This window comes from Malania oleifera, chromosome 9 (genome assembly GCF_029873635.1).
Source record: "Malania oleifera isolate guangnan ecotype guangnan chromosome 9, ASM2987363v1, whole genome shotgun sequence".
Classification (NCBI taxonomy): Eukaryota; Viridiplantae; Streptophyta; class Magnoliopsida; order Santalales; family Ximeniaceae; genus Malania; species Malania oleifera.
Genome location: NC_080425.1, coordinates 60,290,524 through 60,308,137, shown reverse-complemented (window position 1 = coordinate 60,308,137; position 17,614 = coordinate 60,290,524). Strand labels below are relative to the sequence as shown.

The 17,614-nt window shown below is 34.7% G+C and overlaps 1 protein-coding gene across 2 annotated transcripts; it reads right to left on the bottom strand.

Annotated features, from left to right (window-relative positions):
• Positions 1-13,005: 13,005 nt before the first annotated feature.
• Positions 13,006-15,099, bottom strand: LOC131164859 (uncharacterized). 2 transcript variants are annotated; one of them, XM_058122371.1, is made up of 2 exons: positions 14,177-15,080; positions 13,006-13,447 (listed from the first exon to the last, which is right to left on the bottom strand). In XM_058122371.1, the coding sequence occupies exons 1-2, from the start codon at positions 14,999-15,001 to the stop codon at positions 13,343-13,345; spliced, it is 930 nt and encodes a 309-aa protein (XP_057978354.1). In that variant the 5' UTR covers positions 15,002-15,080; the 3' UTR covers positions 13,006-13,342. The 2 variants fall into 2 exon arrangements, with proteins under 2 accessions (XP_057978354.1, XP_057978355.1); XM_058122372.1 differs by lacking the exon at positions 13,006-13,447 and having other exon boundaries at positions 13,971-15,099.
• Between the last annotated feature and the right edge of the window lie 2,515 nt (positions 15,100-17,614).

Here is a 17,614-nt window from a genome sequence, read left to right as displayed (position 1 = left end):
CCGCACTTTACTTTCCGCACTTGTATGCTTATGTTCAATTTGTGTTGAATGTTATAATTATTTTAAATATTTGCATACATTATTATTTGTGGGATTCATGCTTGTTTCGAAAGACCCTAGGTTGTTTTATACTGATTGTGGAATTAAAATAGGGATAAATTGACTTAGGAAAAAAATTTTAAATACCCAATTCACCCCCTATCTTGGGAATACACCATAACTCTCACAGTGACTACACTGACCGGGACTGTAGTGTTGTGTAGAAAGATACGCAAAGATTGTCCAATATGTATTCAAGGGAGGTCCTTAACAACTAATATGGTAGTCCTAGATAGATATGGTTTTGAGGTAATTCTAGGGATGAACTGGCTAACTGCCAATTATGCCAGTATTGACAATTATCAGAAAGAGGTAATATTTAGACCTCCAGGAGAGCAGGAGTACAAGTCTGTGGGGATATGTGTGCGTACCCCACCACTAATATTATCAATCATCCAGGAAAAAAGGTTTCTACTTGAGGGATGTCAAGGATACCTAGCATGTGTAAAGGAAGCATTATAAGCAGAGTTGAGGTTAGAGGATATCCCGATAGTGAGGGATTTTCCTGATGTATTTCTGTAGGATTTGCCAGGACTGCCTCCTGATCGTAAGATGGAGTTTGCTATTGATTTGTCGTCAGGAACATCGCTAATTTCTAAAGCGTCGTAGAGAATGTCATCGGCGGAATTAAAAGAGTTAAAAGAACAACTATAGGAATTATTTGACAAAGGGTTTATCAGGCTCAGCGTGTCACCCTAGAGAGCGCTAGTATTGTTTGTGAAAAATAAAGATGGGTCGATGAGAATGTCCATCAACTACAATGAAATTAATAAAGTGAAAATAAAGAATAAATACCCGCTTCCCCGCATTGATGACTTGGTTGATCAGCTTTAGGGGACACAAACTTTCTCTAAGATTGATCTTAGATCCGGGTACCATCAAGTGAAGCTCAAGGCAGAGGATGTTCCAAAGACAGTGTTTCGCACTTAGTATGGCCATTATGAGTTCCTAGTTATTCCGTTCATACTAACGAATGCTCCTGCCGTATTCATGGATCTGATAAATAGGGTTTTTCATTAGTACTTGGATCAGTTTATTGTAGTTTTTATTGATGATATTCTGGTGTATTTAAAGAGCCCCGAAGAGCACGATGATCATTTAAGAATAGTTTTACAGGTGCTGAGAGAAAGAAAGTTATATACCAAATTCAAGAAGTGTGAGTTCTGGTTGAAGCAAGTCACCTTCCTTAGACACGTGATGTCCAAGGGTTGCATTTCTGTGGATCTGAGCAAGATTGAGTCGGCAGTGGACTGTGAAAGACCAAAAAATGTGCAGGAAGTTAGGAGTTTCTTAAGATTGGTTGGATACTACAGCCAGTTTGTAGATAGATTTTCTAAATTGTCAGCTCCTTTGAAAAAATTAACTAGGAAAAGTATGAATTTTGAATGGACGGATGAGTGTGAACAAAGTTTTCAAGAGTTGTAGCAACGACTCATCATTGCACCGGTTCTAACAATTCCTTCAAGAGAAGGGGATTTTGTAATTTACAATGATGTGTCACACAAAAGGCTCGATTGCATGCTGATGCAACAAGAGAAAGTGGTAACTTATACTTCTCGACAACTTAAAGAGTATGAGAAAAATTACCTTACCCATGATCTAGAGTTAGTAGCGGTGGTTTACGCTTTCAAAATTTGGAGACATTATTTGCATGGAGGTAGGTGTAAGATCTTCACAGATCACAAAAGTCTGAAATTCTTTTTCATATAGAAAGAATTAAATATGAGGCAGAGGAGGTGGCTAGAGCTAATTAAAGACTATGACAGCACCATTAGTTTCCACCTAGGAAAAGCTAATGTGGTAGCTAATATTCTAAGCCGAAAATCAGGGAATACCTCAGTATTAGCAATAGTGACTCAGCATCCAATCCAGATGGATTTGGAAAGGCTGGGTGTAAAGTTGATAGAAGGGAATCACCAGGCACGTATTGCCAATCTGGTGCTTCAACCGACTTTACTAAATAGAATTAAGATTGCTCAGATACAAGATATAGAATTGGTATAGGTTAGGGATAAAGTGCAAAGTGGAGAAGGAGATGATTTTAATATTTCAAATGATGGAGTGTTGAGATTCCATATCAGACTATGTATTCCTGCTGAAGCTGATTTTAAAAGAACCATCCTAGTGTGACTGGATTTGCTTTCTTGCAAGGAGATTGTTTAAGTCATGGAGTCTATACTATTACAATTCTCTATGAAATAAAGAATAGATGGATTGATTGCCAAGAAGTATACCCAAGCGTGCGTTGTAAATTATTTGTCAGCTTCCTCTACTGTTGCTTAATTAAGTTGTGTTAGTCCATTCATGTTAATCTTATTGGCAGTTAATTTTTATTGGGGCTTTCTGGTGGAATTTTATGCTAAAATCTTTTAAAGGAATATCCAAAACATATAGTCTGCTGAGAGATAAAGGTTAAGTCCATGATAGATTTTGGGAACTAAAAATGAGAATTGAAGTTGTTGGGTGTTGATGTTGTAACATGGGGTATTAGAGCGGGATGGCCAATTCATTAGATCATGTTAATTACCAGTTTTAAAAGGGTTGTTTGCGAGTTCAACTTAAAATTGTTGGGTTAACGAAGGATTTTGTTTGAAGTGATATTTAGCAAATTTTGAGGACGAAATTTTTATAAGGGAGAATGTAACGACCCCAAAAATATTTATATGAGATTAGTGTAATAATCTTTAAAAAAATAAATTAAAATAATAATAAATAATGATAATAATAATAATAATAATAATAAATAAATAAATAAATAAAATAAAATAATATTATAATAATAAGATAATACTTATGTCTAAGTATAAACTTGAATTAAAAGGATAAACTAACATGTATATATATATATATATATATGTACATAATAATAATAATATCAAACTAGTTATACATATACATCTTGAAGGTTCTAAACCTTCGGGAATTCAATTGCATTCCAAACATACAGAGAAGACACCCCCCCCCACAATTCACGCTCTCCTCTCTCTCTCTCTCTCTCTCTCTCTCTCTCTCTCTCTTCCTCACAGCCTCACCCTCTCTCTCGAAAAGTATTCGCCATCCGTAAACCAAATCGAAAAACGAATACCGCCACGAGGTTTTGGCTTCAATCCTCAACAAATTAACCGGAGTGGATTTGTCGTAGGCACCATTCTAGGGATAAGGTAACTCTCTCCCTCTCTCTCCTCACGGCCCCGCCCTCTCTCTTGAAAATTATTTGCCATCCGTAAGCCAAATCGAAAAATGAATATCGCCACGAGGTCTTGGCTTCAATCCTCAACAAGTTAATCGGAGTGGATTTGTCGTAGGCACCACTCTAGGGATAAGGTAACTCTCTCTCTCTCTCTCTCTCTCTCTCTCTCTCTCTCTCTCTCTCTCTCTCTCTCTCTCTCTCTCTCTCTCTCTCTCTCCTCAATTTCTCTTCAGGTCTTCAGCTAAATTAATGATTATACACGATATTAGGGTCCCAACTTCGATCCTCGTCATTTTAATCAGAGCATATTTTTGATTTGGAGATCCTAGGCTAAGGTGAGGAGTACAAACAATGTCTGTTGTTTTAAAAATTTTAATCGATTAAATTCTAGTATTTAATTATTAAATTGTAGTATTTGATTATATTAAATTTTTGGAGATATTCCTAGGATTAAATTAAACTGTAGGATTGGATTATATTATATTTTTGGAGATATTCTTGGGATTAAATTAAACTGCAAGATTGGATTATAATAGATTTTTGAAAATATTCCTAAGATTAAATTAAACTGTAGGATTTTATTATATTAGATTTTTGGAAATATTCTTGGGATTAAGTTAAACTGCAGAGATTTGATTAAATAGAATGTTGGAATTAGTGTATTCCCAAAAGGGGTGAATTGAAGATTTAAAAACTTCTTTCTAGGTTTAACCAGATATTAGTAATACACAACTTAGGGTATTTCTAATCATATACCAATTGCGTAGATAATGAAATGAGGAAATTAAATCATGCGTAGCATTCACAATATCTTAAATATAACATACATGTGTAGAAATATAAAGTGCTATAAATTAAAGTAGACACACAATATGTTATCGGAGTTCGGCCAAACTACCTACGTCCCCGCCTCAACTCACAAACCCAAGGATTCCACTAATGCTCACTTAGCAGGTGGAAAGGCACCATATACAACCAGGTCAAATTACCAGGGCTGACCTCAACCTTTACAACCTGATCTTTACAAGCTAGATCAACAACCCCTCATGCCATGTCTGAAATACAACAAATAATCAATACAACTTTTGTATACAAAAATATGTGCTTATCCAATAAGCAGATTTGTACCAGTATAACCAATGTACTTCCAAATGATAAGATCTATAAGCTCAGTGAAGATATGTAAATCTACAACTCTCAAGATAATGTCAATAGGAAATCAGAGTGTGAGAGTGTTATATATATATATCAACCACAAATACAGTTTCAAAGACTTCAAAGTATAATCAAATATCTCAAAAAGATTTGCAGAAACTCAAGCACAAGAGATATTTGCAAAGCAAGCTTGTCAAATAATATTTTCTACAAAAACACTAGACAAGCTCAAGAGTCTTGCAATAAAAGTGCAAAGACTCACAAGCTTACAAAAATTTTCCCACAAAATAATTTATAGATTAAATCAAGGGGGAAAACTTTTGGGCTTAACTCTTAGTAAAAACAACAAGCAATCACAACCAAGAGAGTATAAACTTGTATAGGAAGTGTGGGTGATCTCAAAGATACTCTCACTCAATAAGATTTTGCAAGGGAATGAGTATATGTAAGGTATATAGGCTTGAAGGCTCAAGGAATTTTAAAGAGAAAAATTTTTAGTCTAATCTCTAATCACCACCTAATCTTTGCAAATAAACTCATATATATAGCTTCTTACAAAAATATGGTCATTAGGACACATAGGGAATTCTTAAAATTGTTTAATGAATTTTAAAACCAATTTACCCTTAATTAAACCGAGTTACCACGGTTAAAAAATTGAGCAACTCGAAAGTGTCGGTCGCCCGGACCTTAGGTTTGGTCGCCCGAATAGACACATACAGAAAAGTTGATTTTTTTGTTCAGGTGCCCAGTGGTAAATTCGGGTGGCTGAAGTCAAGGTGATTTTCCTAAGTGCTTGAGGTTTAATCGCCTAACAAATAGTTTGGTCTGCCAAACTTGCCAATTCGATCGCTCGAGGTAAAAATGAACGTGAAGTTCTGGGCGCCCGAGGCAGGTGGGAAAGTCAGTAAATGTTCGGTCGATCGAAAACGTTCAGTTCATTTTGGTTCGGTCGCCCAACCCTCGGTCAACATTTTGAATTTTTACACATTCGGTCGATTGAGGCGTTTTCAACGCACAGGTTCGGTTGCCCGAAGCCCTTTCAATTTTAAGATTAGGTCATGTTTATGATTTAAAGTTCACCCCTGATTACATAACTAATAGTGGGGATTATTCTAAGTGATTGTGCGAGGACCTAAGGGTTGATCTATGGTCTCCTGAGCATTTGGTCCTATCATGCAAGTGATGCACTTATTACAGACCATATTATATTACAGACCTGAATGAATGAAATATAAATTACAAGAATAAACAATTTGGTCTTCATTTTTCCTTCGAGTCTCCATATGCATCATATGATATTATCAATTCATGGAAGACTAATCCTACACACAAAATTGGCAAACATTAAATACCAAGGTATTTATCATAATTAAAATGAACCTATAGGGTCAACATAGAATTTTTGGGGAATATTGTGGAATTAGATTAAACTGCGAGGATTTGATCATATTGGTGTTTTTAAATATGTTAGAAATAAAATTTAAATATAGGAAGTGGATCAAACCCGCATTTTTAGAATTTAACTGATTAATGGGAGCGTGTGAGCTTAGAAATATAAAGATAATGTTAATTCTAGGGTTGAGTTGATTGAACTGGAAAATGTGGTTTCAGGGTTTTGAGTTCCGATCACCGCAGGCATCGGTTTATGGATCCTAGCAAACACCTTCTCAGTAAGCAAGTAAGGAGAATAAATTATAATAGATATTTTGGGAAATTGATTGGTTGATTAAAGTATGTGAAAATGAGCATATGGTATATAGTTTTGAAAACTATGATATTGATATTTTTCCTATGATTATTATATTATGATTATCAGTTAAAAAATTGTATGGCATGAGGAATATGAAATAACTGCTTTATACTGGAAATGTGATGAACTGAGATATATACACATATATAGAAATGATGTTATGAGATATACGAATATGTTTTTGTATGGATGTGATAATATAAGATATATTGACATGTTTTATACAGATATGAAAAATATGAGAAACTCATATATGATTTTATACAGTAATGAAGTTATGAGATATGCAAATATGTTTTTATATAGATATGATAACATGAGATATATTGATATGTTTTATACCGAAATGATGATATGAGAAATATCGATATGTTTTATACTGAAATGATGATACATGATATACACTGAAGTGTTTTTTATAGAAATGATGATATGTGATAAAGACAAAGAAGTTTTACACAAAAATGGTGAAATGAGAATTATACAGAAATGATGAGAATTATATAGAAATGATGAAATGTGAATACAAAAATATGGAAATGAGAACCCTAATGGACCATAGTATATTGAGCACAGTACCGTTGCCAGTATTTGTGATTAGTTCAACCACACTTCTAGTACAGAGACAGTGGATTGGGCCTTTGAAGGGTTGTGTTACTCCTTGGGGTTTGAATCAGGATTAGGTAAGCCAATCATACTACAAATGCATTCCCCATTTTGACCTAACCAGGTAGGCCAACCGCGGTTAGGTCCAGCCTTTGGGCCGCACAACCCGGTCATGTGGGGTGAATACATGATGATGTGAATATCCACAGGTTGGCTTCTCATTACAGACGCGATAATATGCAGCCATGAGCTACATACGCTGCTTGTATTATATACTGGTGGATGCTTATGAGCTAGAAAATATTTATAAAAAGTCAAAGTGAATGAATAGCCATGAGTTGTAGACGAGTCGTGCTATATGCTGGTGGATACTCATGGGCTAGAGAATGAATATGAATATGAGAAATGAGAGAGAGTATGTATATGATAAGAGAAATGAAAGAGTATGAATATAAAGATGAAATATGAAAGTATATGTATATGATTATGAGAAATGATAGCTTATGAATATGAATATGAGAAATGATATCAAAGCTTATGAAACTATGTTTTATATCTATATGATTATGAGTACATATTTGTATATTTTTCTCAGATGATATAATCATTTAAATGAGTGTATTATGATATAACTAAACTTATGTGTCACACACTGTCAATAATTTATTTCGCCCTACTGAGAGGTGTCTCACCCAGAATTTAAACATTTTAGAAAACCAAGTTAGACCAGCAAAGAGAGTTTCGAGGTAGAGGAGACCGTAGTACCCTAGTATATTCAGGGAAAGTGTTTGGGTTATGGGATGTGTTTTGTGTAACCCCTTGACTATTTTATGGATTTTAGGGGATGTATATATATATATATATATATATATATATATGTGGGTGTGTGTGTAGAGCTCTTAGCACTTTGGCATTGTATAGCATTTTGGATGATATTGTATATTGGGATCAGGCATTGTATGTAATCCGCTGCATGGATAGTATGTTTGGATGGACTAAATACCCGGTACCCCCCTAGGGTTGGGTTATGTGTAATATATGGTATCAGAGTTAGTTGACAGATGACGATTGATTATTATGGTAGAAAAATCAGGTCGTCACATCAATAATATGGAATATGACACTAGTTTGTAGGTCACTTATAAGTTCCAAACAAACCATACTAGCTAATTGCACGTTGACCACCTTGATTAAATTCTTGAATTACTAGGCATTTTTTGGATAGGCATAGTGATTCCAAGATCCTTCATTGTTACTTTTGGCACGTAAATGTTATTATAAGTTATAATAATTAGTATTACAACAATGAGTAAGTATTATAGATATAAAATATGAATTCAATTTAGTAGAATAGAAAACAAAAATATTAAAATTAATTTTATATATATATAAAATAAATGAAAATACGTTCATGTCGAATTACTTGTATATATATATATATATATATATATATATAATTAATGAAAATACATTCATGTCGAATTACTTGTATATAACCAAAAAAAGGTACTTGCTCCTATGCGTGTATATATATGTATATATATATATATATAGAGAGAGAGAGAGAGAGAGAGAGAGAGAGAGAGAGAGAGAGAGAGAGAGAGAGAGACTAAGCTATCTGCTATTTACAATATTCGAAGTTAAAAATTTTACAAAAAATTCCTTTTGAAATAGGGTTGTTAGGAAGTTATAATCTATTTGGGCTTGAGTACATAGGTTGGATTGATATTTTTGAATTATTTCTCATGGTATTGCTTTGAAAAATGGCATAATTCCAATGTTCAATCATATTAAAAATTGATCAGGTCCAGTACTAATAATAATAATAATAATAATAATAATAATAATAATAATAATAAAAAGTCTAACGCATCTATTTATTGACTATTCAATTTTGAAAAAGAAAAATCATGTCTTAGTCATCATCTTTACACTACTTTATTGACAATTTCAAAAAATGGTGTCTACTACTTATCTAAAATTAAAAATGCATTAAAGTGATCATTTTTATATATTTAAATTTATTCAGTAAAGTTTTATATCTATATTGCGATTTAGTTAATTTGTAGCTTAAACTTTATACCGTAAAAGTTCAGCATGAACAAATCTTAAATATACATTAGTACCAAGTAATGATTAAAAATGTATACTCTTCTTTTGTTAATGAGAAATGACTCTAAAACTACTCAAAATTGAGGACTTTTGTAAACTATTTTGTAAGTTTGATTTCGAATTAGACATGTTTTAGACCTGAAATAGAAGAACACGGTTCCGTGTTATATACGTTAATAATTTTACAAGTGTAGGCAATTTTTTTTTCATTGATTAAAAATTTAGAATTCAGAACTTAAGAAATTGACCTAAAATATCAAATATGCAGTATTTTTCCTTATAAAAACTATATATTGTCTTAACCAAAATAAAACAATCAATTTCCAAAAAGAACAAACGCAGTATCTCTTCTTTTTTTTTTTTTTTTAATTCTAATACCAATATCTATCCAACTTTCAAAAGTAAAAAGGTAAAATTATACATTTTCCTTGAACAGTAACATCCTAACATTTTAAAAATATTTAAACTATTTTTTGATTGATTTTAAACAATACTAATTAACTAATTATTAAGTTAAACAATACTACATATATATATATATATATATATATATATATATATATATATATATATCTATCTTATATTATCAAGGGCTTGTCTAAGTTTGTTGGAGATATTATTATGGTTTTAAAAGGAAATATAGGAGGTTGTAGATTCATGTAAGCACATAAATAATTAGATAAATTTGGGAGAGTTTAGTGAAAAATTGTAGGTTGGCACTTAGCCAAATTATTAATTTTTTAATTAACTTTATATGAAAGTAAAAAAAAAAATGCCATTCAATGTAATTTATTTACCTAAAATGGAAATAATGTAAATAAATAACTCATAAAACAATGCAGATCTAAATAAATTTCATTGTATCTTTTGAAATTGTGCGTTCTAGCTAATTGTATATGTATATATACTTTTTTCATAGAAGCTAATTGTGTATTAAGATCAAGAAGATGTAACAGAGCTAACAAATATATATTTTGGATTTCTTAGTGGTAGCACATGTTCCATCACTCGCCTTTTTTTTACCCTCTCAACATTTAAATTTAAAACCTTAAACATAAAAAGTCATAACTTCTTACTTATGAAATGCCTCCTAAATAGACTTAAAATGTATGTACACAAGTGATATCTATTCGAAAGTCCTTAAAAAAATCTAGTTAGATGATATAATTTTTATACATAGATTTATTAGATTAATAAAAAAGTTGAAAAATTAATTGTATTATTGTATCGAGTATTTGATGATAAATGCATAAGATGCACAAGTACGTCACCCTGACTACGTGATGTAGGATGATATAAAGTTTTACATTTAATAAATTTGACTTCTAATTTCTCATAAAAGTGAAACATTTAGACCAAAGGTAAATGATAAATGGGTATGTTATTAATTGCATATTCATTGAAGGGATTGTGATCATGAACTAAAACTTATGGGAGTCTTTAGAACTTGGGACTTTTGCAATGGAGGCCTTAAATTTGAATCTTGTGAGAAAATGAGGAGTAAAGGATGGGAGATAGACAATTTACCATTTGATCCGAGACATCTAATTTTAAAAAATAAAAATTTTAAAAAAAAATTAGGGGTGTCAATTTAATTAATGTAGGTTTTAATTTTAGTATTATTGGTAAAATGAGTATTTAAAAAAGGATTGGGATGAGCTTAGGCTGTGATGGGTAGTGTTCTAATTTTCATAAACATGTTGTTGAGAATTTCACTTGCGAGTTTGTCCCACATTAGAAAAGTAGTGGAAGATGAGTGTTTATATACATGGTTGGGTTCAAGATCCAATAAGTTCAAATTTTCAAGTCAAGTTGGTGCTAACTCATGTGTATCAAACTCACCTATGGACTTCTTCGAAACTAACAAGTTATATCGAAGTTGATGACTCGTAACTTTGAGCAAGCAACTTCATAAAGTTGAGATGTAAAACTAATTCTTCTGATGTGCTAACAGTTGGAGGATCAAGTGTGCGACTGAGACAAATAAGGATCATCTAAGCTTGAACGATTGATTCGAACATGATCCATACGTGGGAGGTATAATTGGTTAGAAGGCATGTGAAATGCAATCCAAGACACGTAAGGCACGGGGATAGGTCCACTTGGGCAACTATTGGAGAATTGGATTTTTGCTCTCACGAAGGAAAGACGATTTCCGTTCAAGGGGGAGCGATTGGAACTCACAAGTTAGGGAGAGATTGTTGAGAATTTCACTTGCGAGTTTGTCCCATATTGGAAAAATAGAGGTGAAGATGGATATTTTTATACATGATTGAGCCTACCATCCAATAGACACTTTTGGATCAAGTTGGTGTTTACTCGTGTATATCAAGCCCACCCATGAACTCCTCCTGAGCTAACACATGTTTACGTGTTGTCAAGAGAAGTTCTAGGGAAATACATGTTCCAATTAACCATTTTGATGGTGAAATGGCTCACGAACTTCAAGCCTCATCTATTTAATTTTCTTTTTGTTAGGACTGGAGGAGCCCATGGGTGGGCTTGATACACATGGGTGAACGCCAATTTGACCCAAAAGCTCAAGCTAATTGGGTCTTGGGTCCATCCATGTATATAAGAACCCATCATTCACTTTAATTTTCCAATGTGGGACAAGCTCACAAGTGGAATTCTCAACAATCTCCCCCTCACTTGTGAGTTCCTACTCCCCCTTGAACAGAAACCGTCTCCCTTCTAGGACAATTCTCCAACAATTGCTCAAGTGAGCCTTACCACTAGCATCTTACATGCCTCAGATTGCATTCCACGTGCCTCCAAACCAATCCTACCTCCCACGTCTTGACCCTATTCGGATCCATCCGCAACCTAGATGATCCTTATTGGCCTCAGCCACACCCTTGGTCCTCCAATTGTTAGCACGTCAGGAGAATTAGCTTCCCGTCTCGACTTTTTCTACGATGTCGCTCACCCAGAGTTACGAACCGTCGGCTCTGATACCACTTGTTAGGACCAGAGGAAGCCATGGGTGGGCTTGATACACATGGGTGAACACCAATTTGACCCAAAAGCTCAAGCTAATTGGGTCTTGAGTCCATCCATGTATATAAGCACCCATCATTCACTTTAATTTTCCAATATGGGACAAGCTCACAAGTGGAATTTTCCACTCGAGGGAGATTTGTTGGGTTATTTCCTTCCATGTGGAGGAAAGCCCAAAGCCCAACCATTTTAGTGTGAAAACCTAAAGGAAGTTATAAAAAGAGAGGGGAGAAGAGAGGAGTCATCACTTCTCAAAAGAAAGAGAGAAAAAAAGTGATTTTTCTCATGTTGCCTAGATTTCATCAAGATTCCGATCTCGCTTCTTCTGTGGTCCAATCGAGCTGAAATTTGGAGGAGAAGTTCACAACTCAAGGAGCTACAATCTGAACGGTGGAGATCGGATTTGGAGCTTAGGAGTTGGGGTTTTTGCCCGTGAACAGTAACCACGAATTTGGTATATTCTCTCTAATTCTCTTTGTATTTGCCAAGATTGTTGATATGTTGATGAGAGATATTTGTATCCTCTAATTACGATTAGAGAAGACTTTGTGTACCTATTATTTGATTGATAGTGGAGATTTTAACTGGATTAGGTCCCGTGATTTTTCTTCCTCATACTGAGGAAGTTTTCTACGTAAAAGAACTGCTTGTGTTCTTGTAGTTTGGTGTGATTGATTATTTTTTTTATTATTTCCAGCATGTATAAAAGTAGAGATACACTATATTTGCTTGCATATAAGAAGAAGAATTATTTCGCTGTGGTTCTTTATTGATATCTCTCCCAACACTTTTCTTGGTTAACCAATGAGGTAGAATAAAGCTGGTCAATCTTATCCACGTAAAATGATTAAATGTTGCGATTTAAAGTAAGAAATTTGGATCTTATATTTGAATTTAGATGAATTTAAATAAAGCTCAATATAATTTTATATTACATTCTGTATAAATTCAAATCTATGACAATTCCTAGATATAGGGTAAATGTCCTTTCTAACTAATCCTATTCTATTAATACTTGTATCCAACATGAGAGATCCTTAATTTAATCTAACCAAACCAAGCCTCAAAACCAACAACACAACAACAAAAAGAAGCCTTATCGGCCAATTCACTCCATGAAGGATGTTTTATTAAGTCAAGAGCTCAATAATGTCATAATTCAGAAATTATTATATATATCACACATGGGCCTTTGATGTCCCAGCAGTGCATTGAAAATGCACTGCTTTCCAGATTTGGGTATTCAGTGAAACAGACATTTATGACACCCTGAATTTCACTCAATGCTAACTTTAACCAAACCCTCAATTTTTGTTGCAGTTATCTTTGCTGCACCTTCTTTTACACGAATACTTTTTTACCGCGAAGCTTGGCCAAACACACTTTCTTTTTACTGCACATTTTGGCCAACACGCACACATTCCGCATCAAATTTGTTCCAAACCACCACCAATTTTACGGACGAGGCAATGCCAACTTATAAACACTGATGTAAAGGATGGAAGAAGGAATGTTGCTTGCCATCCATTGTCCTACATCATTGATATCGCAGTCTCATTTTGTAACTCCACTTAATTAAGAAAGCATCTATATATATTATATACACATATATATATATATATATATATGTTTTAATTTTTACTATTCCGGAGAATACATAAGTACAAGGTTCAAGCTCATAATTTTAACAACAGATACTGCCCATATCTTTATCACATATATAAACCACAAATTCAAACTCAACCGGACCACATATCCTAACAAGGGGGATTTTTTTAATTTTAAAACGTCTGATTAAGGGTAGGCAATGAGATAAACAGTTAAAACAAAGAGGGAAGGGGAGTAGGAAATGGACAAGGGAAGTGGCCAGACCCTGTATGCTAGGTCAAGCTCGTGGCAGGACCCATTGGGCATTGGGCATTGGCCATTGTTTCTTTCTGCACCCCCAAACCCAATTTTCTTGCTATTCCCATATTTGAAATTTCCCTTTCTAGATTTCGAATAGGGTAAAGATAAAAATGAACCCAACCACCAGTAAATGCGGCTAATAGAGCATTTATCAGGCCAATTTTTCTCATAATCACACAAGACCAAACCAGATCAAAAATAATAAAACAAAAAACAAAAACTAAACGACAACATGTAGAAAAAAATTGGTTTGATAAATGCATGAAGGCTTTCTCTCTCTCTTCTTTTTTCCCCTTCTTTTAAGGCCTAGATTGTTTTTACAATTTATAGATGATAAGAAAGCAAGGTAGTACCGCGCGAGGATCGAACACTAGCAACTCGCCATTGTCCCCACTCACCGAGTCGAAGCCTACTCGTTCTTCCAACCACGAGTCAATCCCGAGTTGCTTACAAACCCTCCCGGCCACGACTCGGCACACCACCATTGCCCGCCGGCCCCTCCCTCCGCCGGCTTTCTCGTGGGCCTCCCCGCTCCCCGAAAACGTGCAAATCGACGAACCCTTTCCGCTGGAAAAAGCCAGGGTGGCGCCGGCGACGTAGGCTCCGCCGGAGGCCGGGCCGAGGCAGTGAAACCGCATCACCTCGTTCCCGTCCGCGACGCAGCGCGCATTGTCCTCCCACGCACTCGCGTCCTTGCCGATTCGTTGACCTGAGCCAGCCCGCGCCTTCACCGCCTCCCGATACTCCTCGAATCGGGCCACCGTGCGGGGCGCGTTCTGGATCTTGAAAATCATCTCTATCTGACCCAGAAACGCCTTCGGGGACCAGCTCGTATGGAAGATTATCTCTACGACGTTGCGTGAAGGGTGGCCGTTCCCCAGTTCCTTCAGGGCCGGAAAATATTGATCCGATGTCCGGGTCGGAAGAGCGGAGGAGCTGAACCGGGCCCGGTCCGAACTGGGTTCGGCGGGGCGGGGGCGAACGGAACCTGGTTGTTTGGGGAATGGGGATTTGGGCTTTCTATGGTTTTGTTTGGTGGTGGTGTCGATGACATCTTTGATGCTCTGAACGGTGCCTCTACAACTAGAAGAAGTGGGTAAGATGTTTTTCGGGATCGGATTGTGAACGTCGACGGCTCTTGATTTGCACTGCAGCGACTTGACCCAAGCCGTCGCCATTAACGACGACAATGAAACCTCCGCCCCTCTGTCTCCCTCTCTCCCGCTTCTGCGTGTGATATTGGTGTTGTAAAAGGAATGAATAAAAGGAATGAATGGGGGAGAGATGGCGCGATGTTAAATGGTTGTTTGATAAAAGACAGCGATAAGACGAAAATGCCCTTGGAGCGGCAGGGAAATTGCTCACGCGGGTTTGTCTTTTCTTCGTCGCCGTATCGGCCGGCAATTATCTGAGAAAATAAACCTCATTAGTAAGAGAAACAAGAATACACGAAGGATCACATCTGGTTTAGGTGGTAGTGCGGGTTGTGAAAATGTATCTCACGAGATCAGATGTTTAAATTTTTTTGGGCTCATTTCCGTTCCTGAACTCTTAAATTTATCCTTCCTCTAGAGTTGTGAAGTTAACTTTAAAGAGCGTAGGATTAATCACGTAGATCAAAAAATCAATGTGTGAATATCCAATTGTAATCCCAAAATAAAAAAAAGAATACATGAAGAGGGTATGCTGAGGACTGTTCATTGTTCAGCGTGTAAAAAAGTATACTAGCATTTTGTGCAATTCCATTATTTGGTCAACACCATGATTACCTGTTTCTTGCTGCCCTCTATATTAAATTTTTTTTTCTTTTTCCTTCCAAAGAAATTGGGAATAATTTTTTTAAGGGAGCAAAAAGTTTTGTTTCTTAAAAATATGTTTTAAAAAAAATTATGATAGTAATTCATAATTTTGAAAACTCCTCTCTCAGCGTTAGGGTGTTCATGATTCACAACGCTTTTATGATCAAATTAAGCAAAATTAATGGATAAACTCACAAGATACTTAAGTTTGACTCATTCCTTAAATAGTTTAGATAAATTTTATCTTAATTTAAGTTGCTTGATTTTCTTGATTAATAGAATTTTAATTTTAGAGTACTATTTAATACTCACAAGCTTAACTGAATTTTTCTAAATATTATATATATATATATATATATATATATATATTATTTATGATTTAAATTAAGCTTAGTCAAGTCGACCTAAAATTTTTAAAACTTGCTATTAATCATTCTCGAATTTGACGCTTAGAATCCAACCATTAATTTCTCACCATATCAATACACTCTTAGGCAACTAGAATATTGATCTTATGAAATGAAAAATCAGATTGATTGCCTCTATAATTTTTTCTCATTAGCCGTCCTTGAGGTTTCTTATTTGTTGTTTATGGAGGAGTGTGGCTGCACTTTGGGAATGATGTGGGCTGGGATTACATTTCTCGAGCACCATCCTGCAAGTCTTCTTTTTCTATGCATAAACTGAGTTAGGTGGAGCATTATGAATAATGAATAGATACATGCTGTCGGCCTGGATGGAAATATTTGCTCACGTCTTGCTGCGGAGACTCTCCAGGCTTTTAATTTAAGCGCACGGATTCAAACACAATACAGAATTTCAAATGAGAAACTCTCCTTCCATCCAAATGTTCTCATTCAATTTTCCATATACATTTATATTTAAAAAAAAAAAATTCCCTAGGTAGGAGAAGAAAAAATATATTCATATATATATATATATATATATATATATATATTCTAACTTGCACGAATTCCTATATAAAATTAATTAAGCTGTTAAAATTTAATTATATAGGATAAGTTGACTTTATATTAAAAGTGTTATAATTAAGATTTTAAAAATGGGTTATGCAAATAAATGTGGGGCTACCATACCATCATTTTTACTGATTAAAAAATATAAGGAGGATATGTGATTATTAATTTCAACACCATCCAAATAAAAATAAAAGAACGAAAACAAAAAATAAAAATTAGAATAAAAAATAAGGAAGGTTTTATAGAGTAGTATTGTTTTTGCATGCATTTATATTTCAGAAAATGCCAAATTAAGTCAAGTCATTTTCTAATGAAGGGGGCCCTGCTCTGAGGTCTGCAATTTGTGCAGTGCATGGATGAGATGGTTTGATCTTGCAGTGACTTACAAACAAAGCAATAATTACTATTTGTAATTTTGAAAGTGTGATTGGTGAGCTTGCAGTTTCATCCAAACAAACATGGCATAGACGCCTCTACTGAAATGGAGGTCGACCCCCGTTCCTCCCCACATTTACTCCCTTAAGTACCTTCCTCATTTCAAGTTTAATACACTTGGGCCTTGTTTGGCAAGTGTTTAACTGCCGTGTTTGGAAAATATCCAGCACTGCCAACCAGTACACTTGGGACTTGTTTGGCCATAGAAGTTATTTATAGAGGTGAGTTGACACCCATGTTTCTTTGCTTGCTTTTTTTTTTTTTTTGAAAAAAAAATGTTTTGGCTCATTTGTGGTGAATTTGTTTCATGGATTAGACTTTGCTATGCACTCTTGATAATTTATTTGATATTCAAGAATGGAAAGAATTAGTTTCTATAAAATTATATATTACACTAAATATTTTTTAGGAGAAATTATAGAAATCTTTCTTATGATTTAATTTAAAATCAATAAGTCATCCTATGATTTTATTATGGTCATTAATTCCCTTATAATTTTTAAAATAATGAAAAGTTATAACATCGTTAGCTCATGTGTACTCAAATGTGTTAAAATATTAAGATGCCTCGTGTAAT